The 23,281-nt window shown below is 42.6% G+C and overlaps 1 protein-coding gene across 1 annotated transcript in view; it reads left to right on the forward strand.

Annotated features, from left to right (window-relative positions):
* Positions 1-220: 220 nt before the first annotated feature.
* LOC128738602 (protein patched) overlaps positions 221-23,281 on the forward strand; it is a 45,187-nt gene continuing 22,126 nt past the window's right edge. The window contains exon 1 of the mRNA XM_053833863.1: positions 221-1,511. Within this exon, the coding sequence (XP_053689838.1) occupies positions 1,374-1,511 (138 nt within the window). The 5' untranslated portion in view covers positions 221-1,373. The remainder of the gene's footprint in view (positions 1,512-23,281) is intronic.

The following is a 23,281-nucleotide window of genomic DNA, read 5'->3' on the forward strand; positions in this document are numbered from 1 at the left end:
AACCACCTACCGAACCAACATCAATGTGCTCGACGACTATAGCCTGCAGGCACGATCGCCAGCCTATGTAGGTGTGGTTGTTACTCTCCAGTTGCGAGAGGATCGTCATCCGCTCGCTCTCTCTCTTGTATTGCTTCGGCCAGGGCGGACAGGGTCGTCGTGTACGTACACAGCATAAGCCTAAGATGGCCGACTTTATTTGAACGAAAACAATCGCGAAGTACGGACGCAAAGTCGAGTGCGGTCCTCGAAGACTCTGCCATCAGCAGAAGAAATACCACCCAAGTTGAGAGAGCAGCTCGTACTCTAGTGTAGACCACCGAACCGATCACTGCTGTGCTGCTGCCAAGCTAAAAGCTCACGACAGCCGTGCAAATTGTTGGCAAGTTTCGTGAGGTTGGTTTTATTTGCTTTCCTATCGGGTGACTACGACGATCAACTGGTGATCGAGTGTATGTTAAGCTGGAATATTGTTTCGAAATAGTAACAATCTTTCGAACGTCGAAATAGTGATTAGTACAATGTTACACGAAAAGGTTGATCGGTTTTCCGTCTGAAGTGTGCAAAGTCGGCCGGGAACGACGAGGAATTTAGTCCTTGAAGCCCAATCAGCGAGTGATATGTGAGCAAGCAAAGCGAAATTAAGATGTCATGAAAACATAACTTCGGTTCAGTGCAAAATCTCTTTACGGGCTGGTCATTTTTAGCTAAAAGTCGACCCACAGTGCAGCTCGGTAGGCAAAACAAGGATCATTCTCGGAAACGTGCTGTGATCCGAAACCCTTGATCCTCATATATGCTGCATATATGTACGTGTTTATATTTCTTAACAAAAAAAAAGAAAAACCCATCAGAAAGAGCGCGGTACGAAACGCAGTGAAGGGCACAGGGAAGCTAGCTGTGGAAGAGCCGAAAAATTGAAGTAACGAAGAGAAGGTCTCAAAACTAGAAATAGTGTTAAAGTGAGGCACGTGTGTGGGAGTAAAAGTTTGATGTTTTTTCCTACCGATTTATGCTGCCGCTTTCCGAACGAAGGGGGAAAATGTTCGGCTGCAGTTCCGCAGCATGATGATGATGATGATTGTGAGAAGGGAAAAAATCAAAATAAATGAATGGAAATAAACCGAATAGTGACAACAATACAGTCAGTCAAAAAATGAAGAATTCATACGGTCTAGTGTAAGGTTTATGGAGTGATTATTCGGAAAGGAAGTCCGAGAAAAAAAATTATTTAACGTAAACAGCACTAGTAACTTCGAAGCGAAATCAGTGACCGCGTGCGGCGACGTCAGCAAAACATATTTACACGAAAAGAAGCAAACAAAAAAAAAGTGCAAACGAAATCCCCTACCACAGCAAACAACAAAAACAACATGGTAGTGCCCACGATGGATAGCCTACCGCGAGTACCTGACACCCACGGGGACACCGTGGACGAAAAAGTTTTCTCCGACCTCTACATTAGGACTAGCTGGTTCGATGCGTCGATTGCGCTGGATCAAATCGAAAAGGTGAGCTCAGATTCAGTTTTATTTTTATGATCGAACATAACCTAGGATCATATAAAAGCAATCGCCCCAATGAGTATAAATTGAACTTTAACATGAGTGTAAATTTATCCGTATTCATTTGCTAAAAGTTTTAAATTATCTTAAGTGATTGACGGGTTTTAATAGAAGAGAGTTCTTCATAAAGTGTATTCTGCGCGAATCCACGAATCCATTTGTAGCGGGTTTCCACAATTTAAACGAAGATTTAAGAGCTAAATATATCATTTCACACTTTTAATTCGCCACTTTTGATTTTTTATACGTCAATACCGAGAAGAATCTCGGCTAGGAGAAACTGTTAGAGTCAAGCGGATCTTTGCATTAGTCCCGTAATTGTCCTACGAAGTATGTCGAATAAAAAACCAAGGGTCGAGCTTAAAACGATTTGTGCACCTAGGCTTTGCTTTACTTTTTTGCTCTACTAATAGTATTGGTTTTATTATATACTTAAAATGGTTCTAGTGACTAAAATCGGTCATGAAGACTACAATAAGAGTGCAATAAAACTCAAAATATTTCTTGGGAGCGCTCGCAACTTTTAAAAAGCATCTCAAAAACAGTTCGTCAAATGGAAATTGTCCCCTAGGTTTTCCTATTTCAAGGCAGCCATTGACAGGCAGACTGAATTGCAGTATTGAATTCCTGAAATGATTGCAGCAAATGTCGACATCGAATTTTTCGCGGTGACATTTCGCCAAGAATGTGACATTCAAGATTTGACTTTCACCAAAGAAGGTCTTCGTTATCATCACCTCTCATCATTAGCTGTTCCTTCTCAAACTAAGTCGGACCTTTTTAGTGGCAATCTGGTTTAGATATTGTTTGCTGAGAAGACATCCGTGCAAGCTACAAATTTAATTCTAGTACATCATGCGTCTGGAAGGATAGAGGCCGACCTGTCATCGTCTAGGCAAGACTATGTTTGCGTCTAAGTTCAAAACTTAATCCAAGTTTACGTTGATGTTCGATTCCCAAACCCTCAAGTCCCGTCGCAAAAACTTGTCTAACACTGTACTAAGTCGAATGACATTTATTTAACATAATAGTTTTGATAATTTTTAACAAAAGGATATTTAAAATTTACGCCTTTTTGTTCCCAGAAATTTTGATTAAAATATTGTCAAAATTTAATTTAAACCACAGTTTGTAAAGTAATGAAAATGGCGTTTCTATTATCTAATTCATTTAGTGAAGCAGTCTGCCAAAATAAAATCTTAATCTGCAGTAAAATATGTCACTATGGGTTTATTTGAATAGTTCTCAGTATGTTTTAGTTTTAAAACATAATTTCATTAAGTTATTTAAACAACTATCGCAAAGGTAGGTTTAAAAACTTAATTTTTACATTTTGATCGCAGTTAACTCTGAACCGATTACATCTTTCCGATAAAAACAAAGTCAATTCTCCGAATTCGAACCACAGCCTCCTCTTCAAATGTCAACGTTATGTTCATTTGTTTTGAGTTGTTTTCGGTCGAGATCTGGTATCTTCATCTTGATCCGGGTTGTTGTGCTAAAAATATACAGCAGAGTTCGACTAGCCTGCGGTCAGTACTCTCAGGTCAGTGCAAGTTAATTTTCATTTTTATAATGTTCGGGATAGGAATACATACAAATCAACCGTTACTTGACAAAAATTGCACAAAACGTTTCCGATTTGAAATTGCGTTTAATTTATTCGTACTGTAGCGACAAACAAGCAATTTCATGCAAGAAGACCAAAAGAATCACCAGTTGTAATTTTTTTCTGGACCGCTTGCCTATCCTCCGCTATTCAAACACAGATATTATTCCATTAGCCAGTTACAACTCAATTCTCTCCGATTGAACGTTGGAACGTTGGCGGTCGGTGGTGTGATGGTAGGCTTAAAGGAAAGGCGAAGTGCAGAAGGCAGCAAAGATCGACGAAAACGACGAAAAAAGTAAGGCAAAACGAACGGTCGTCCGTCCCCGGCTCAGGGGATTCGAACGAACCGACCGACCGACCGGAGAAGGTCGAGAACTAGAGGAATCGGAAAAAAATGTTTTGTGACCGCTCTATCAGTCACGGTCGACACGATGACGGCGTCTATAACGACGACTACGACTACGACGACATTGCTGACGATGATTCAGATGTTAGGACGTTTAATGCGGGAACTGTGAGCATAGCGCAAATCCCGCTATAGAGTGAGGTCGCTTTACGGTCCATTTTAAGCTGAATAAACACACAACTGCTGAATGTTATTTTCTCGACACTGAATTTCGTATGGGACGACGGAAAGAGTAACAAAAAAACGGGTTTCGCTACCTGAATTACTGACAGTGCGAGGTTAAGCTCGAGAAAAAAAAATTCACTAATGTCGAAAGCGCGAAACGTGCAAATCTACACTGAAACGATCGGCGGCGGCGGCGGCGACGACGACGGTGATGACTGTGATGCGGTTATGGCGACAAAGACCACCCGCCGTGGTCAGCACACACATTACACGCCATCCACCGTGGGTCCGCTAAAATCGACACCATCGCGAAAGAAGTTCCGTTGCTATAACTGTCATTGGCGACAGTAGCCGGTACTTTGCACGGAGGTGGATGATTGACGTTATAGTAATCGGTGAAGATTTTGGCGAAAGATTAAATTGGCTGCCAACGGAAGTGTGCCTAAGACAAAGGCTTACCCAAGCGGTCTGACAAGGGGTTCTAATGTCACTACATTTTGTAAATAATATATTGCCTTGCTTTAAAAGGTTAATAATCGGTAAAACTAATCGGTGGCTAATATTCTGAAGCAAGACGGTCTCCACCGGAGGTCCAATTAAGTGCTCCAGTCCCCGAAGTGGTCATGGCTAAACTGTCGGGACGTGCCCCGGCGGCACGGCAAATAATGGTCTGACAATTGATCACTGCAACCGCGCCTAGCTCCATATTTGGCAGGTACAGACAGCTCGAGGGACGCAGGCTTGCTCGTGTGCTATTGTCTTCGTTAGTTAGCTCTGCGAAATTTAATGGCCATCTTTAATATTCCGGCCACGTTCCGCTTGTTGTTAGTGTGTGGAGCTGTGACTGGCGTGCAATTTGTTGTTTCCCGTAGCTGATAATAGAGTGTTGGGGACTGCCCAGTCCACCAGTGCCTACATTAGCATCGCGCATTCGAGCTGATAGTGGCATCTATTCATTCATGTTTTTCGATTGAACTCATTCAGCAAGCTTTCATTCATAATGCCCATTATGTTGTATCCTAATGGAGGATGCAACTAGAATACATATAATTAATGCGAGACGTTACTTTCACACCAGCGAAGGATTAGCAATTCTGGGTGGTCCATCCTAAATTTGGCTTCAGAATTGCACTCCCATTGTCCTGCACATCCTAAGATAAGAAACCACAGCACACGGGGTTTTTGTTGGCTGTGTTTATTATTTGTTTTGACTCCCTCTAAATGGCTAACAGATACGTGACTTTTCTTCGACTTCAATAGGAGCAAGTTTCAAGGTTTCCCACTTTGGCGATCTGCCAACTCCACTCAGCTGGAAATTGAACCTACCGAGAATCACGAACGGTCGGTCGATCCGGCAGACGAAGCTTCCTTTCTTCCGTCGTCAATTTTCTGCTGCCTGCGCTTCGACCGTTACCACTTCTATTTGCGTTGATTGCAATCCCAGAGGGTAGCCGGAAAGCCAAGTTTAAAAGTATGAAGCGGAATGCCATTCGAACGTTGTGTGTGGCATTTACAGCATTAGCTAGCTAGGTACTGCGCTGCGATCGCATTGCCTTTCTGCAAATAGGTCAAGAGTGTTGTTTCCCTGGTGCGCTATAGGCGGTCCTGTTGTACACCCTGCCGCGTGCTGATGGATGTTCGGGCTGGATTTTCGACTGTCCCCGGTGTGAGTGTGCCGTTTGGCTTAGATCGAGCGGCTCTGACGTTACCGGCGATAAAAATATAGGGGAAAGTTCGAGCTGATCGTGACGTAGAGAAGAAAATTTTCAATTATCACTTTTCGACCTAGACGGCTAGGTTGGTTGGAAGAAATTGTAAAGGTCACGTTTTTCTTTCTCGAATAGTGCATCACTCGATTCTAATCCCTTTACTAGCAATTGTCCTTATGGAGAAAACTCTTGATTTATTTGTAAATTTCACTGATTAGAAAAGCTTTTATTTGATTTCATGAAGCTTGGCATGGAAAAAAAATTGATTTTATTAGAAAAAGGTGATAACCTTTTTCGTAATCAGCCAGGGTTCTCCATCGATTCCAAAAAAGGGGGACGCGTGATTATTCAAAAACCTGGAGAGTTGAGCTGAAAAAAATATTGTTCATGGATTGTTGTCAGGTGGTGTGATACTTTTCTATCACCATCAATATTAGTGCATCATTTTGAATCACGCCTCAGTCTTATGAAGAAATCTATGAAAAATTGAAATTAAAAAAAATCGCAATTTTTTCAAATATTCCTTTCTGACACTATTTTGACGGATTTAAACGATGTTTTTGGCAAAGTTGAGCCTTTTTCCAAAAGTCATCGATTTTTTTTATGGTAAAATGTTTTGAATATTTAAAGCTTAGTTTGCCAAAAAAAAAGAATAATTTTATTATACACAAAAAACCAGTACTTTTACTGTACTGCCGCTACTCGCATAACACTCCCATTTATATAGAAATCTCTGTAGAAAATAGGACTGTTATGCGAGTAGCGGCAATTATATACAAAAGCGGAGAATACCAAATTCGAAATCTCACTCCTTGTCTTATTGTTCCATTTTATTGCGGTAGTCAGACTGTAAAGTTATATCGTCTGCGCTTGGGAAGTCATGGGCAAAATTACTCCAAATATTTACAATAAATCTCAAAATTTCAAAAACGAGAAAAATCAATTTACTTGTCATTGAGAGTATGTTCGTCTGTATCAGTACTGAGGTTGGCCAAAAAGAAAATTACACTATAACTATCTATCCCGGACGAACCAAAAAGATTTGCACAAAATCTCTGGGATTCCATGCATTTGAATCATAGAGAGGAATTCTGTATAAGATTCCTACAGAATGCTTTGGTTATAGAACCAGGATTCTTGTATGAGAATCCAAAACGCGAGTCCCCAGGATATCTTAACTCGATAAAGGAATCCCCTTTACTATGAAACAGGAATCCTCGGTATTCTGTAAGCAAGAATGCGTTAGTAAGGGTAATGTTGTTTCATTGCAACCGAACATGTTTTGTTCTGTTTCCTGAACTGTATTCATCAAGGCACAAATTTCAGGGTGGCCAAAGGGCTCCTTGAAAAAAATTCCCAACTTTTTCCTGATCGAATTCAAGGTTTTCCTGACAAAAAATTCCCCTGTTTTTCATAATAAAATGACGGAAACAGGGTGTTTACATTTCAGGACAAACTCAGGGATTCGAAACTAGGCAAACTGAACTGCAGGAACTTGAATGAATTTAAATTTTTGTGATTATAGAATGTACAAACGTATGCCTTAAATAAAGGAAAATACATGCTAATATATGCAAATATCCACTTTTCCTTGGACAGCCAAGCGGTACCTTTAAATCCTTTAAAGCGTTTAAGGATTCCCAGAAAAATGTGTGGGATTGCATTTACTACTTACAGCCACTAAGCCAGGTAAACTCAGTAAATCTGTGGTGGATTCCAGGTCATGGAGGCATAGAAGGAAATGAACTTGCACATTTTAACTGAATTTTTAAAGATGAAACACCTTAATCCTTTTTTTTAGCAAATGTACTGAGGATCAGAACCGGCGCGGCGTTTAGCCCGGCAAACCCTTGCGGTCGCACAGAGCCTCACGCTTCAGGGGGCCTCGCGGTTGGTGATGATTAGAGAAAAATGTTAGAAATGGTAGTGGACAATCTCTGGCTGTATACAACATAATTGGCTGTTCAAAAATATTTGCATGATTTCCATTGTTTCCTCTTCTCTTTTATTTAAATGCGCAGTGTAAAGTGTTAGGAATAAATCGCTGAATTTAGGGCCTCGATGTTTTAGAAAGTGTCGTTACGTTCTCATAATTGTCAAACGATTCGACTCTACTTGCTCGCCGATTGTTTACGGAGTTTTCGATCAAATGGGCACTTAACTCTTTTGAACCAATAAAATCACCTGATCTAACAGAAAATGGACAGCGTTACAATTTCCGAGCTTATTAATATTTTTCCCGGCGGTTTCACTTTGAGATATATCCCAGAGAATTGTCGGAAAGTTGACAGATACCTGAAGGCACACCTATGGCAGATAAGAAAGAGAAAATCATGCATAAGTCTTTCAGACCAATAAGTCTGACATCAACGTCTCAGTTAATGGAGAAAATCACGGATTTTTGAAAAACTCTCCGTTGCTTGGAATTCAACATGTATACCAACACGGTAAATCCACAGAAACCGAATTGCCCTGCGTAGTGATGTTAATAGAGAAATCGCTCGAAACCAAGAGATGGCATTTTGTGCTTTCCTTGATATTGAAGGCGCTTTCGATAACACTCGCTTCGTTTTAATTATTACGGCTGTATTGTAATCATTTCTGGCTCTCTTTCGAAAGAAAATCGACCCCACTACAATGAGCTAGATTCAAGTAATGCTTTCGAGCAGAGAAATCACAGCATTATTGAGAGAGACGAAAAGAGCAAGTCCACAAGAAGTTCTCTGCCCCTTGCTTTGGTCTATGGTAGCGGAATGCGTCGTCCTTCACAAGCTATCGCAGCTTGGTTATAAAACTATTTATTGCTTACACAACCAAAAAACAGTTTGACGCAGCGCAGCTAGAAGCTACAAACAGCACCATGTTATGATAGTTACAGAATGGCTTAATATAAACCCCACAAAAATAGTCGTTATACCATTCACTAGGCGGAAAAAAACATATTGTTACTCCCCCTATACTGATGGTGGAGCTTCCGTAATGTAGGCACTCCTCGAAATAATTCTAGATAAAAAACTGAACTGAGCTCTCCACCTAGATTATGCTGTTAAGAATCTAGTAGGAATAAAATACAGGTTGTAGACTAAACAGTTAAACAGTGAACTACGCACAATCAGGGGACTTCTAACTGGATGCAGTCTTGCTCATAATATTTAAAGAATATTGGATTATACCGACACCTGCCGCTTTTGTAAGTCTGAACTTGAAAGTTCAGCACATCTATTTGAAGGGCTCTTGCTTTGTCTAGACATATCTTCTACAGAAATTTCCTTCTCACTCCATGCCGAGTTTAAAACCCAAATCCCAAAGGGTCGTTTATTTTATTAGCCATGTACTACCTAATTGGGACCTAATTGGGGCACAGGATTACAATTATCTAGCCCAGCTTCATTAATGGGTTTGAACAGTCCATAAACCGTTTACAGCAATCAAGGCCTGCCCTAAAAGACAAGCTTTAAGGCTGTCACACTATCGTTCTAAGACAATGCCTTGGCATGCAAAAAAGGCCTCGCTGCTTAATCTGCACAGGGCCTCGCGCGCAGTAATGCCGGCTCTGCTAAGAATGATACAAATAAGACATAACATAATGTTTGGAAAATTAGGCGGGTCGATGCGTAGAAGGTTCTTTGATCGATCGATTCCAAAATTATTGAAAATTGGTCAGGAAGTCGCTGCCTAATTAGCGCCCAAAGCCTAGCCGCTTTTCGTTTTATTCGCATTTTAAGAATAGCACTTTATCTTCCAGTAAGACGCGGTTTTACTCTAAAAATATTTACATCCAATATTTACAACATTTTTGTTTTCTTAGTATGAATATTCGTTAACTTTTCTGAAAGTTTTCAGCCCGGACGATTGAAAACTGAAGATTAATAAATCCGTTCTCCTTTTTTCCACAAAACTCTGAGGAAACTCTTAAGATTTTTTTGAACATTGCTTGTTTGTGAATGTTGTTTGTGTGCTTGTGAATTTTTTTATGAAAATGTTAACAAACTTTCTTAGTATTACTGAACTTAATTACCTACTGGAATAAATAAATCGTGAAAATATATTATCTCAAAAATGTTACGAGTTACGAAAGCCGTTGCAAGCTGATTAATTTAGAACCGTTGGAGCTGGAAGGAAGGCGCAATGTGGCTAAGGCGTGTTTCGTCGGCGATCTCCATCAAGGAAATATCGATTGTCCTGAATTGCTTAGTCGCCTAGATATCAACACTAGAAGACGTCTTCGTTTGCACGCCTTCCTCGTCAATCGGCACACAAGAACTAACTATGGGTTACACGAACCAGTGCTTGGTATGTGCCGGGTTTTTCATAGCTGCTATGAAGTGTGAATGAAGCTATGAATAAGCGTTGTTTTAAAAGATGTTTGTGCTAGGTTAGTTCATCTATGTTTTACCGCTTCTCTGCGCACCTGCTCTTCGAATAGAACCATCGAAATTGAACAATCAAGGGTAGCACGTATCAGCCTAATCAGATTTGTTGGAAAACCATGTTCAAGTCTAATTCGCCACAGCTCATTGCGTTCAACTGAATCGTACGTCGCTTTAAGGTCGGTTGGCCAAATGGTGAGTGCAAGTTGAACTCCCGGTATTTATCGAGGATTTGTCACTGATTTTAAAATTTGGCCCGTGGTGGAACGTCCCGCTCGAAAACCGCACTAGCGTTTGCCAACAAACGTTTCCTACAACTTCCTCAGTCTAAGAAAAAGAATGCGAGAGAGAATTTTGTATGCAAAATTGAGGAGAGTAACGCCTCTCCTGATGCTTCCGAATGTACTACAGAAGGCCATTCCTCTGACTACATCGATGAGCCTCATTGAGGCTTTTTCCGAACACTTTTCCAATTTTAAAAGCACACTAAAAGATTGACCCATATTCGATCAACCACGGCAATAGTCGTAACATTTGCGTTTGCTTTGATGAAAATTAATTAAAGCAACCGTTCTCGCGACCTCCGCAATCGATCCGGAGAAGGCAGACGTCGGCGCGGGCGACAGCTCAGCGGGGCACGTTCATGCCGAATTACTCCGCTAAATAATGATCATAATCATAAATTTATGTGCGTACAAACGGGTGACGGCTCGAAGTCAGCCGTACGTCGTACGTCGTCGTCGGTCCGTCCGTCCGTTGGTCGGTCGTGCAGGACCTCAATCTCGTCGAAACAGTCGACATTAATAAACACACACATAACTGAGGGGGAAAAGTAAACATAAATATCCGCAAAGTTCAAATAAACTAACTAACGAACGGGCCCAACAAAAAAAGAGCCGGACCCGCCAGGGCGCTGCTGGCTGACGGGTCGGGTGGCGGTGGCTGCTTAGCTTAGGGACCGAAGCGAAGATGACGCAAAATTAAACAAACCGCGCACACAATAAACGAAAGCATATTTGAGATTGAGAAATCCGGTAGCAATTTATGAGATGGCAGAATTTAGATAATGTAAATGACTTATTTTTTTTATCCCGTCTGACAGCTGTGGTGAGGGAATTTTTGTGAGCGGACAAAAGTACGAGCTGTGGACGGCAGCTCATGCAAACATTTTAAGCATATTTCTTTTTTGCGAACTAAAGTTCGCTCTAATGTCCGTCGACGGGACGTCGAGTTCATTAGAAGGATTAGAAGAGGTAATCTGTTCACTTGTAGTCGGATAATACCAACCCAAATAGGCTTTTCTATCTACCGCAATTCAGAGGAGAACAATTGATGTTAATTCCGACCAACAACGATGGAAGAAGAGATCGAGTTAGCAACCCATTGGTTGCTTGCCACGCGCCTAACAACAAAGGGATAAGCTGAGGGACCGCAGCAGGCCGTTTGTTGTCGAGTGTCCGTCAATTAATTTCCTGTAAAAAAGTTTGGCCAAACTCACGGAACATTTTCGACCGTATTTACTTTGCTATTAAAAGTTAATCGAGAATGTCACAAACTGGCGCTATGCCAATCATTCCTGTCTCCATGCGTGGAACCGCAAGGCGACTGTTAGCAGTGCACGTAGGCCTCACCACGGACGTGCACAGTGGGGTAATTTGCGTCATTCTATATTATTTTATTTTTCTGAGCGTCGAAAAGTGTTTGAAAAATTGTTTGTACTGTACGCCAATCTCTTTGGAGAAACACCGGTACTAATTTATTGTTTTGGGTGCAAACTTTATTTATTCAACATGCCCCACTGTGCGCCATCGGTCGCCATAAACCTGATGTGTTTGCTGAAAAAAGGTCAGTGATCGTCACTGTACTACAAACAATTAATTCTACACACATACGGGGCGCAAAACCGACAGACACCGCAACCGGCGCGGGCGCGGCGAAAGGAAGCTAGCTACTGCCGGTCCGCAACTGCTTGCGTCGACAATAGTGACAGTAATAGAAATGAATGGACTATAATTAAAATAAATATTTATTATGCAATTACACCGAGCGCTGCGTTGTTGGTTGAGCGAACAAAATAGAAAGGGAAGAATCACGGTTTTTCGGAGAGGACAGTGGAAATAGCCGAGGCGCGGCGGTACCAGGTGATTGGCGCACGGGAAATAGTCTACCGCATAGCGAGACAACAACAACAACATCAACACACACAGCCAGCAAAACTGAATGACTGCGGAGACTGCAGTCCCCAACGCGTGGAAGAAGTGAAAAAAAATGTTTGGTTTATATTAATATTGCTTATATTATTATTGTTATTATTATATGGTTGTGGAGCGGGACTTCCTCTCAAGGAATGACGGTGCGCCCCGCAGCCGCGACCGCACTCGACGTGCTGTCCATATTTGGCACACTGGACCACCCCGATTCATGATTCCTTCATTCTGAATGTACTACGATAATAAAGACATTTTCCTGCTGCAGTAGTATTGGCTACGAGAGTTTCAAAGAGCGCAGTAAAGCTTCACCTCACTACCACTGACTGTCACTCGGTGGTGGACGCGTGTTGGTGCGATGTCCAGTTTTTGGCTCTCTCTCTCTCATTCTCTTTGCCAGGCGACGATCAAACTCGATCTGCTATTATTATCAGTGTAGTAGTGGTTGTGGTGGATACTATACAGAACGTAAACAAGTATACGTCACTCTACAGCCATGCGGTGCTTACTCTCTCTCCCTCTCTCTCCGGTTTTTCGCCATAGTGCCGATCAAGTCAAAAGGCGTGCGACGCACGCGGAGGACCTTTGGGTGTACGTCGCGCGGCACCAGTGCCGATGCGGTAGGTCTGAATATCAGATTAAACAATTCCACATATCTGCGCGATCGCGTGTAAAAAAATACGAAGAAGAAAATCAACTTTTCAACTCTGTAACCGACAAGGCACGGGATCCGGTCGCGGTGTAACAGGGGGGGTATCCCCGAATTGTATCACTCCGCAATAACCATAAATTATACGATGTATCTTGAAGTCATTACACATTCTATTTTTCGAGGCAATACCGTTCTTCGGTTCCGGTTCGTACTCCGGTGGGTAATAAATTATTTACAGATTCTGGTTTTGCGATCGTCATTAACAAGAGGGCTGTCACTTTTTTCGATCAAGCTCACATCAGCAGCAGTGCTGATTATTCAACGGATGCTGACATAAGATTTATTGACCCCGTTGAAAGCGTCCGGAGAACCCAGGAATTTACAGTTAAGCTCCCGCCCGTGCTTCAAAAGAAGCGATTGATTGTGCGTAAGGCGCTGCAAGCACTATGAGAAACTTAAACCACCGAAAAAGCCAACTGGCCCTGGACTGGACAGCATGGGTTCGTTCGCGATTCTGGCTGTATAAGGCGGATAAAATAAATACTACGCGATCATCGTATCTCCTCTTTATCCACATATTCTACGCTGCTACACATCACTCGTCCGCGGTAAGTTCACGCGAACCGAACCGTACCGTGCCAGCCGGGTCTTCGGAACGGAAAGTGTGGTGCATGTGTTGTTTACTTCGTTCTTGGCTGTGCTTGACCTTGACATTTTTCTCCTTCCGCATCGGACTTCAAGGAGGACTATATTGCGCGTAGAGATGGACCGGAATAACCTTGCCAAGGTTTTTCATGGCTTAAGGATATCGATATCGATGCCACCGACAACGTTGCGAAAAGCCTAGAAAAAGACCACCTTCATCGTGACTGCAGACTCTGTAGGTCGGTCCCCTGCCTTGATCAAATTCCTGCTCGGTGTGGCGCTCGCGTCTTTTCTAGTTAAAACCCAGCAATCCGGTACATTGTAATCTAATTCGAAACAGGCCTCGCAGTACGAACTGGCCCAGCTAGAAATCCGCGAGGTGAGTGGGTTTCTCAGTCAATCGTGGCCGCCGGAGCCGTTGCCGCCGCCGCCGCCGCCGCCGCTGCCACTGCCGAACCTCGTGACGTGCGCTCGCAAGCTTGCGCGCAAACCATCAATCGTGATCGCTTTGCCCGGTCTCACTGGATTTGAATTCCTCGCAAAGCGACCGACGACGAAGGCGGCTGCGGCGGCGGCAACGGGAACGGCTCGAGCTTTGCATGGCTCTGTTTTCTAAAGAAGTCATTATCGCAGGCAATCGAGGCGCGGGCTGCAATAAAATGGAATCCGAAGGTAAAGAAAAACGTTTGAAAAGAAAAATAATAAAAAAGCGGCAAAGTCCCTTGTGAAACGGCGGACAGCGCTAGGGAGCGCTGGCCGGGGAGAGAAAAACTATGATTTCTTAATTTACATCGAGGCGAATTGAGTAAATTGAGGCGCACGGTCACCACGGAGAGAACGATCGGCGGAAGGGAAAACAAAAAACCACTATAATAACAGATTTATTATCATTCACTTCTTGGTTCCAACTTTTCCTTCATCCGTTTTCCCTCTGTGTCCGTGTCGCTTCGCTCTTCTACCGATCGCTCGCTCGACTCAGTCGAGTTCGAGTATGCGGATTCAACAAACGGGATAGACCCAAGACGATCGGCAACCAAGGTGGTACGACGTGTTTCAAAGAAAGCCAGCGTAAAAGACAGTAAAAACGCTTCAAAACAAACCAAACAACTTAATTATGTTTTATTTCTTCTTTCATCGTTCGTACTTTTCTGCGGCGACAACTTCAGCTCAGAGCTCTTCAAGGAGGTGGGTATTCACCGCATGCATGTCCGTACAGGGTGGATGTATCGGCGAATGTTTTCCCTAACACATCGTGATGGTTTATTACGTTTTAATTTTGATTTGGGAATAAATTTATTATTCAATGAATGGTTGAAAAGATTGGAAAACGGAACTTGATTGCGATGGTTGTAATATTTCGCGATCACCCTGTACCCCGGTCGGAGGGTTGAATCGACGTCATACTTCCAAGTGATTGCCTATAAGGAAAACTGCGTGATCATCACAGTAGCCCGAACCGACGACGCCTGTTTGCCGATCGCCGCCGCGTTGCTCGCACCGCTCTCCGTCGATGTTCCGGCACTACAGATGAATCACTCAATAGAAGGAATTCCTGGAATGCACTCACAGAGGAACAGAAGTAGGCCAGTTCTTTGAAATTCGATCGGTATTGGTTTTCTCTCTTGTTTCGTGAACGCCTAGCGATCTTCGTAGAAGCGCAATCGGATGTTTGAAGGATCCTTGCATTCGGCAGGCATTACATCACGGCTTAAACTTCCTGCCTTGTTAGATTCGTACATTTAGCCCCAGCAAATCGATTCGTCGCAGTCGGAAAGCTCAATCTGCGTCGCCCACTAGACAAAAACCGGCAAACGGGAAAAGTTCCACGTAATAGGCCGCCGTTCATCGCCCCATTGGGTGGCTCGCGGTTGCACTCGCTAATAAAAACTTCATCGAACCAATAATAATCATCTACCTCCCGATATATTTCCCATTGTAATATCTCAATTTCAACTTTATACTTTTCAATTGAGACATAAGTTTCCTTCGACGAAAGCGTTGAATCTCCCGTCGCTACAGCCTCTTTTATCTCTGCATCTTGACTTGCTTATTTCTTCGTGTTTTTCTTTGCTCGAGCCCAAGCAATTGTGGTGGAGACGACGACGGCGGCGGCTGTTGTTGCGCCATCTCTTGGCGAGTCTCCGCAGGGTATGCGGGAACTTCGCTTTTTGCCGCGCCATCGTAGATTACTTGCTGTGCTGGTGCCCCGGCACCATGTGTCTCTCCATGCCCGTTACCATCAGCGGGCAATAATAACTTCATCTGTGGCGAACCTTCAACAGCACCACCAAGAGCCGGCAGCCACATAGTTGTTATTGGGGTTTTCTCTTTCCCCTGCTGTTACTACTGACTGGCTACGAGACCTACACCAGGTTTGCTGGGAAGGCAAGCAACGCGGCAGCTGGAGTTCTTCATTCCAACCATTGCCCCGGGTCCGACGACGGTTCGGCAGCTGCGCGTTTGTGTGCCCCCTTTCATTAGCCGCGCGCTCGGTAGGTTGGTTGATCGGTCACTTCTTGGAGTTCGTTTTTTTATGTGTGCCGCTATTACTGTTGCGATTATAATGTCTCAATTCCATCACCCTACTGCGGAGAGGAAGTGGGAGTTTGTGTGGTTCATTTCAGCAGCGGATAGTTTTTGCCCCGGAGTGTAGGGAGTCCAGAAGTTTCTTGAATGATCTGCAACCTCTCTCAATCTGGGCCAACTATTTTCACACAATATTCCGGCCATTAACCTTCGCGTGGCAGACCCAATTAGAGGCAGTTTTTAATTCATCAGATGGATCGAAAAATCGTTGTGATTGTTATCAGTAATCCACGGGCATCTACCCGATTCGCAATGATTTACGATAGTAATAGGTGACGCAAATTAAAATCTTCGCACGTTTTGCATTTATCGTTCGGCGATCGTCCTCAACTGCGCCTCTCTCGCTCTGATTGACGGACGGTTCGACGGATTCACCGGTAGGCCGGGAGGTTTGGACACACACAAAAGGAGGTCACAGCAATTAAAGTGGTAATAAAATCTGAAACTTCACCAAGATCCATGTGACAAAATGTTGTTGTCTCCACGGTCGCTCGGCCGACAGACAGGCCCGCTCGCTCGCTCGCTCAATCAAGCGGAGAAATGCGCGAACCAGCAAATAAAAAATATTGAACGAGCTATAAATTTGATTCCCACCATCTTATTAGGGGCTCATAAATTATGGCCAATGAATAAGGAATCGGTTTCACTGTCGGAATTCGTTGATACGCGCACCGCCGCACGAGGAAGCAAACACCGTGCGTGGGCAACCGAGCGACGCACCACCTTCGTCCGGGGGCGGGGGGCGGACGGTACCGGTGGTGTAAGGCAATTGGTCAGAATGTCACGCGAAACATCGACGCGAGACATTTATTAGATTTTGCAATCGTGCTACCGATTTAATTGTTTATGGTAAGCTTGTTCAGTCAGGAAAAAGGTTAGGTACTGCTGGTTAAAAGACTAGCAAAATCCCTTTTTCTGGAGCATCTTTTCGAGTGTTACGTATAGATAAAAGGTAGAGTCTCTTAGATCGATGCATTGTTATGGCGTAACTGCATTGATTGTGACATAGAAAATGGTTATTTTCGATAAGGACCTTTTCTCGCCATCATTCAGTTTGAACAATGTTTTTGATATTAAAAAAGTGTTTGATTACCACATGAAAAAAGAAATACAGCATCATTTTACCTTCAACAGGCGAACGTCATAAAATTTTTACACGTATCTTTAAATGGCTAATACTATAAAAACAAATGTGACATGGCACTAACGACGCCATCTGTGTGTCGATTCCGAGATTTAATAACCCATGCCAGCTACGAAGAAGAACTCATCCAGCTGATCGTCCACAGTTAACAGTTAGTGAGAGGAAGCGAGATGCTCTTTTACGTTTTGTTTCCGCCGAGCACCTGCGGAACAACGCGTTGCTGGCAAATTTCTCGAAACATACCTTGGAAGTTTTTGAAATCTTTTCTTGAAAAAAGCCGTGTGCTAACCTGTTAAAGTTAATTTAACTCAGGCAGTTTACCATGCTCAACCCTTCTCAAAATTTCGTAGCCAAACCCTACTAGCACGGTTGTTACAAAGTAGTTGTGGTAACCGAAATATGACTAATTTCAGTCGTAATTCGGTTGCTTCAACTAAATGGACCTAAAGTGTGCTACTTGGGAACCCTATGGACCATTTGATTCGGTGGAACGTAATGCATAACCAGAACCGTAGCGTGACATTATGGCGCCAAGGGGCGGATCATTTTTTCTTATTCGTCCTTTATTCAATACGCTGCTGCACTGAACTTATGTATTAAAAAAATTACTAATTTCGAATGGCCAGGTGGTTTTACAGCGGTTCACCGGAACCTTCGCGATACGGCAGTTAGGTCGTTTTCCGTTTTGACCACATCATGATTAGAGTAAATGCTCCGTTTGAGCTTTGCCTAAATATTTTTTATTGGTAGCAGTTGGAGAACGTTGGGAGAGTTGGAGACAACAACACGTTTATCTTCAACCGATTCATTCTCTCTGATCTCTTGGCAAAATGGGCCAAGGCATAGGTCGGCCAAAAGACGTGTGCGTCCTTTGCGCAATAGTTCTTGATGAAGGCGGCAATTTCCGGTAGGTACTTCGTACTGTATCTCCTCGTTCATTGTAAACCCCGAACGAAACAACAGCGGCTTGAACATTCTCTACTCACTGATCATCACCCACAGAAGGATCTTCCTTTAGGAAGATATACTTGACGTCAATGCTTATCTTCTTGGTGGTGGACGTAAAGTACTCGGTCTACTGCCAGTTTTTGCCGCCCAAGTAATTTTTGTCGCCCATTAAGACCTCGACATTGTGCTTTGCCAGAAAGATATTTTCACCAGCACCTGTTGGTTGGCCGGAACCAGGTTTCCGTTCAGCGCTTTCGCCTTTCTCGCGGCGGAGGATGTTGTAATCGCCAGATTGGCTCTATTCGGCGGATACGACGTGGTTCACCATGTCGAATTTCTTCGCTACTGGGTGGAACTGGTAGTACGAACAAAGCATCGAACGTATCTGTTTGCTTTATTGAAATGTAGATTCATTTTGGCGTTCTCAAGAGCTAGCGTCCTTGGCGGGGGCCAGTTTGTCCAACCGCATGCTGCGCCGCTGCACATAACCTTATATTTATTCAAGTTATTCACTTTTCACCAGTTCACAAACGTATCCAAAAGAAATTGAGGAGTATGACAATCCTTGATTGTTGCAACGATCGTCGTCAGCGTATCCCAAGCAGCACTTTTAGTTGTAGCAACACATTTATGACTAAAATTGGTCACAAATCGGTTGCCACAACCGGTTTGTAACAACTATGCTACTGGAGATACCGATCTGCAGCCTCTTTTAACGACAGAAGTAACGTCGTTAAAGAACAAAATGATCAAAAGGGGTCGCAAGTTACTGCCTTGTGGTACACCAGATTTATTCGGGGTGAACGGGGACGATACCTTCGAGCCTAGATTTACTTGCAAGATCCTGTCGCACAAATACAAGCAATACATTGTGAATTAAACTAAAGGTTCAAAATAACATATAAAGTTATCAAAAAAGCAGGGACCTAAGAAAGAAGTTCAAAGTTCTCCACCAATAAAAATTATGGCCAAACCATTGCCGGATATAACAAACTTTTTCACGTGAATCGACGAATCCTGTTGGTTTTTTATACTCAGTCATAGTAACTGATCGTCTATTGATACCAAATATTTTATTTACGACACTGTTTTTGTTTTTTCGGTAGGAAGCATTTCTTCTTAGGTTTATTTATTTAACGTTTATTTAACGGTTTATTTATTTAACGTAACGAGCTGAGATCTTTCAAACCGCTAGAATTACAGTCGAACTAGTGTTATTAGATCTACTATATTCGGCTTAATGACGTCCGACCGATTGGGCTCCCAGTTGGCCTCAAGGTTTGATGCTAGCCTAATAGAGCAGTCGTCGTATGTCAATAGGATCGTAGCAACTGACCCTGCAATTGTCCTTTTGCTTCGCCGTTCGACCGATTAATCTATTATAACTTACTTAGAAGTGCCTCATTATGGGACAAAATTCTCTAGGGAATGGTAGGTTCTGGAAAGTGGTTTTCTAGGGAATGGGAACAGTGGTCAAATTTTGAAAAAAAATGGACATTAGCAATTGAGTAAAAAATGCGTATTTTTTCAAGGGTGGTGTCTTCGGATAAGTTTAATAATAAAATATAGCGCATCCTTCTGCACTATTAGGGAGACCGTGAATTTACCTATTAGGGTGATACGAACTTTTGTTTTTTTTTAATTTAAAAAAAAATTCTTCAAAAAGTGGCAGAACATACTAAAATAAGCAATTTTGCTGAATATAGTAACTATGTATCTCTTACGGCTTGCGAAATATAATGATGTGCCAAAAAGGAGCACTTAAAAATCAATTATGCTCAATAACTTTGCACACGACTTTTTTATTGCTTTCAAATGTTCTACAAAGCTATTCAGTATGCTAAAATACACATGTTCTCTGAAGACTGTTTCTCACTAAGATGCATATTTAATGAGTTATAAAAAATTTTATCGAAAAAAAACTCATTTTTCAATTGATTTTTCTGAGATTCCTTTGGAGATCTCCTGATGGAAATATTTTTTTATAGATAGAATATAGTACTTTCACCTAATGGTTGTCTTATTTGTGCGAAGCGGCACGAAATTAAAAAAAAAATTGAATGTTACAATTTTTTTTATATATTTTATAACTTATTAAATATGCGTCCTAGCGACAGTCTTATTACAGTTTTATTATTGAACTTCTCCGAGGACACCCAAAGCAAAGCCATGGGTATAAACGTCTTTCAGAACTTGGCCCTTCTTTATCGACAGACTTCGCAACCGGTTATTAGAGTACAGGAAAACTTCGGGGCTAGTGCAAAGATCCTATTAACTCTTTGGCGGCACCGCCCTGTCGAGGTTCGAACATACGACGACTGGCATTTTAGGCCAGCATCGTACCCCGGAGCTAGGCGGGAATGGGGCATTATGGGGTATAGAATTCTGGAGAATGATATACAATCATTTGGAAGCAATCTTATATGCTTGCGGCTTTTAAAAGCGGTGACCGACATAATGCAAGAAACTATTGTAGAATTACTAACATCTGTGCGTCGTGTAAGCTTCTCGAACTAATAGTAAGTTCTGTTATTAATTTCAATTCGACTTGCATCTCGCATCTAGAGCAGAAGGTTCCAACTGGTTCAAATATACACCGATTTGAAAGCAACGTTTGCCTGCATTGACCATTGAATACTTTTACGGAAACTTTCCCGACTTGGTGTCATCACAACATGTCACGGAATGGCTAAGCACTTACTTATGCGACCGAATACTTCGCGTACAGCGTGAGCCATGCCTTTCCCCACCATTCTCAAACAAATCGGATGTACTACAAGGCAGCAATATGGGCCCATTGATTTACTCGGTTTGCCCTGTGCTTCAGCGATGTTGCATCACTTCTGGGTGATGGATGTAAGTTGGTGTATGCGAACAACTTGAAATTATTTCTAGCTATACGGTCCATTGAAGACTATCGCAATCTGCAAAAGCTACTGGATATTTTTGTCAACTAGTGTCACAAGAATTAACTCATCGTTAGTACTCGAAAATTTCAGTTTATGACATTTCATCGCATTATCGAATGCACCATTTATGGCCAGGTGCTCCAAAGAGTCGATCACATCAACGTTGTAGGGGTTGTTCTTGATGCAGAGCGTAATTTCAGCATCGCTCGGCTGTTATTTCCAAAGCAACACTACAGGTTGGTTTTATCTCCAAAATAGAATGGGTTTTCAAGGATTTATACTGTTTAATGACCTTGTACTACTCTCTGGATGGACCAGTATTAGAAAATGCATGTCCAATTTAGACTCCTTATCAACGAGTACAGTAGAGGTTCATTGCAAAGTTAGCGTGATCTTCTCTGGCGCGATCCCGTTAACATATCATCATTTCCTGATCGTTGCCGCCTCATTGGTATTGACATTTTAGAACGCCGGAGGAAAGTCCAACGAAGCACGTTTGTGTAATCCACGGAGACCAATTGAGGGAAAATATTTTTCGTTCAACATTTGTTGTTATAGATACGTGCTTTCCATAAATGTCAAAGAAATTATGTATGTGTTGACATGGCAAAGTATAAGCAGAACTTGATTCACTATAGTAAATGAAGCAATCAAGTTTTACACAATTGGAATTGTTCAATCGGAACTAGTCTTCAAATGTTCCTGTAATAGTGACCCTACCAGTAATACACAAATGAAAGCAAAACACTGATTTCTGATTGTTACTGCTAGAGAAAATCCAAGGTTTTTTGAACAATTAGTTTTCTCTGGCAGCTAATTCTGTTAATTGTACAAGTACAAGTTTATTATCATTACAACCTGCAGTACGCACATCTAATACTTCCAATTCACCAGGAAGAATGCAAAGGGAAACACGCCCAACAGGAGCTTCAATATTCATCGTTTAGTTTCACTTCGCAAAATTTCATTTCCCATAATTTGTTACAACAACTAAACAGATTTGAGCTACAATTTTTGTTATTATAGTCTAATGCGTGGTTATAACGCAAAAAAGTAATAAATTGTCGCTGAAAGTAATACAATCTTCTTATTCTTTAATTCTGGGTGTAGAAGCATTTCAAAATTGTACAAAGTACTACAGTAAAACTTCCTCTCAATTTCCCCTTCCGACATGTAAATTTTCGCGCAAACTAAGCGAGGGGCCATCATTTCGTGCGGCACCATCTCCGGAAAGCGAGCTCGTCGCATCCGCTGCAGCCCCATTCCCGTCCGCCCGACCGCTAGCCAGCGATGTTGAAAGCTGCGGTCTTCGTCGATCGTCACTACTGCGGCACGCAAGGGTCTTATAATGGAAAAGTAAACATAACTTATCCCTGTTTCGTCTTCGTCCGCGCTCGATCTCCGCGCGCACCGTCCGGTGTTTTCTGAGTATATTTACCCTGCTAACAGCGGGAGCACCAGGCGTAGCTGCTGTTTACTCTTCGGGCGAGCCTCGCTTCGATGTGCACCCACGGCTGGCTGCTTCTGAAGCACGGCAAGCACCCCGGATTCGGATGGGCCGAACCCCGGACCGCTAATGCTCTAGTTCGCTCGGTAAACTGGCCCGGAGTGCTCGCAAGCACTCGAGTTTTATTTATCAGTTTATACAAGGAATTCGAAGAATTTAAACAATTTCTCAGTATTGCGATGACCTTTGAAGAGAGTTGGATGACAGGCGACTCCGGTTGTATAATATTCCGCTTGCCACGAACACGTGGCAGATGCGTGCGTCAAGGATGCCCATATCACTCGTCCGGTGCGCATGATTCCGCAACCGACGCAAAGTTAAAGGGAAAAAAAACTTCATAAAAGACTCACGATTCCTATTTTTGCTCTCTATCCCCTTTACAAAACCGAAAAACAAAACCGACAGAAAAAACGTGATCTGGTGAAAAGAAAAATTTGGAACCTTCCTCGTTTTACGAGCCCTGAGCAAACCGAGAGCTGTCACGGTACATTTCCGAAAGCACTTTACACATGCCGTTCCGACATTCGGGTGTATAACGGTTACAGAATAGAACCGTGCCACAGGCACGGGGGAAGGCAGAGAAAACCGAAGACAAGCACTAATTACTACGTCATCGAGATTGATGAAGATTCTCACATTTCCTGCTCACTTTCTTCCCGCCCACTCGCATGGTGCTATTCTCTAGTTTTCTTTTTTGTTAATGATGATGATATGATTATCCAGCCAGACCATCATCATGGAGGGTGAAGTGGAAAAATGCGAATACAACACTGAATGTGGATCACGTTTCGGTTCATTCTTTTTACGTCTCATTTTGTTGTTCGACAAAAGCTTGGGAGGCATAATTTTTTTTCCA

The sequence above is a fragment of the Sabethes cyaneus genome, chromosome 2 (genome assembly GCF_943734655.1).
Source record: "Sabethes cyaneus chromosome 2, idSabCyanKW18_F2, whole genome shotgun sequence".
NCBI lineage: Eukaryota > Metazoa > Arthropoda > Insecta > Diptera > Culicidae > Sabethes > Sabethes cyaneus.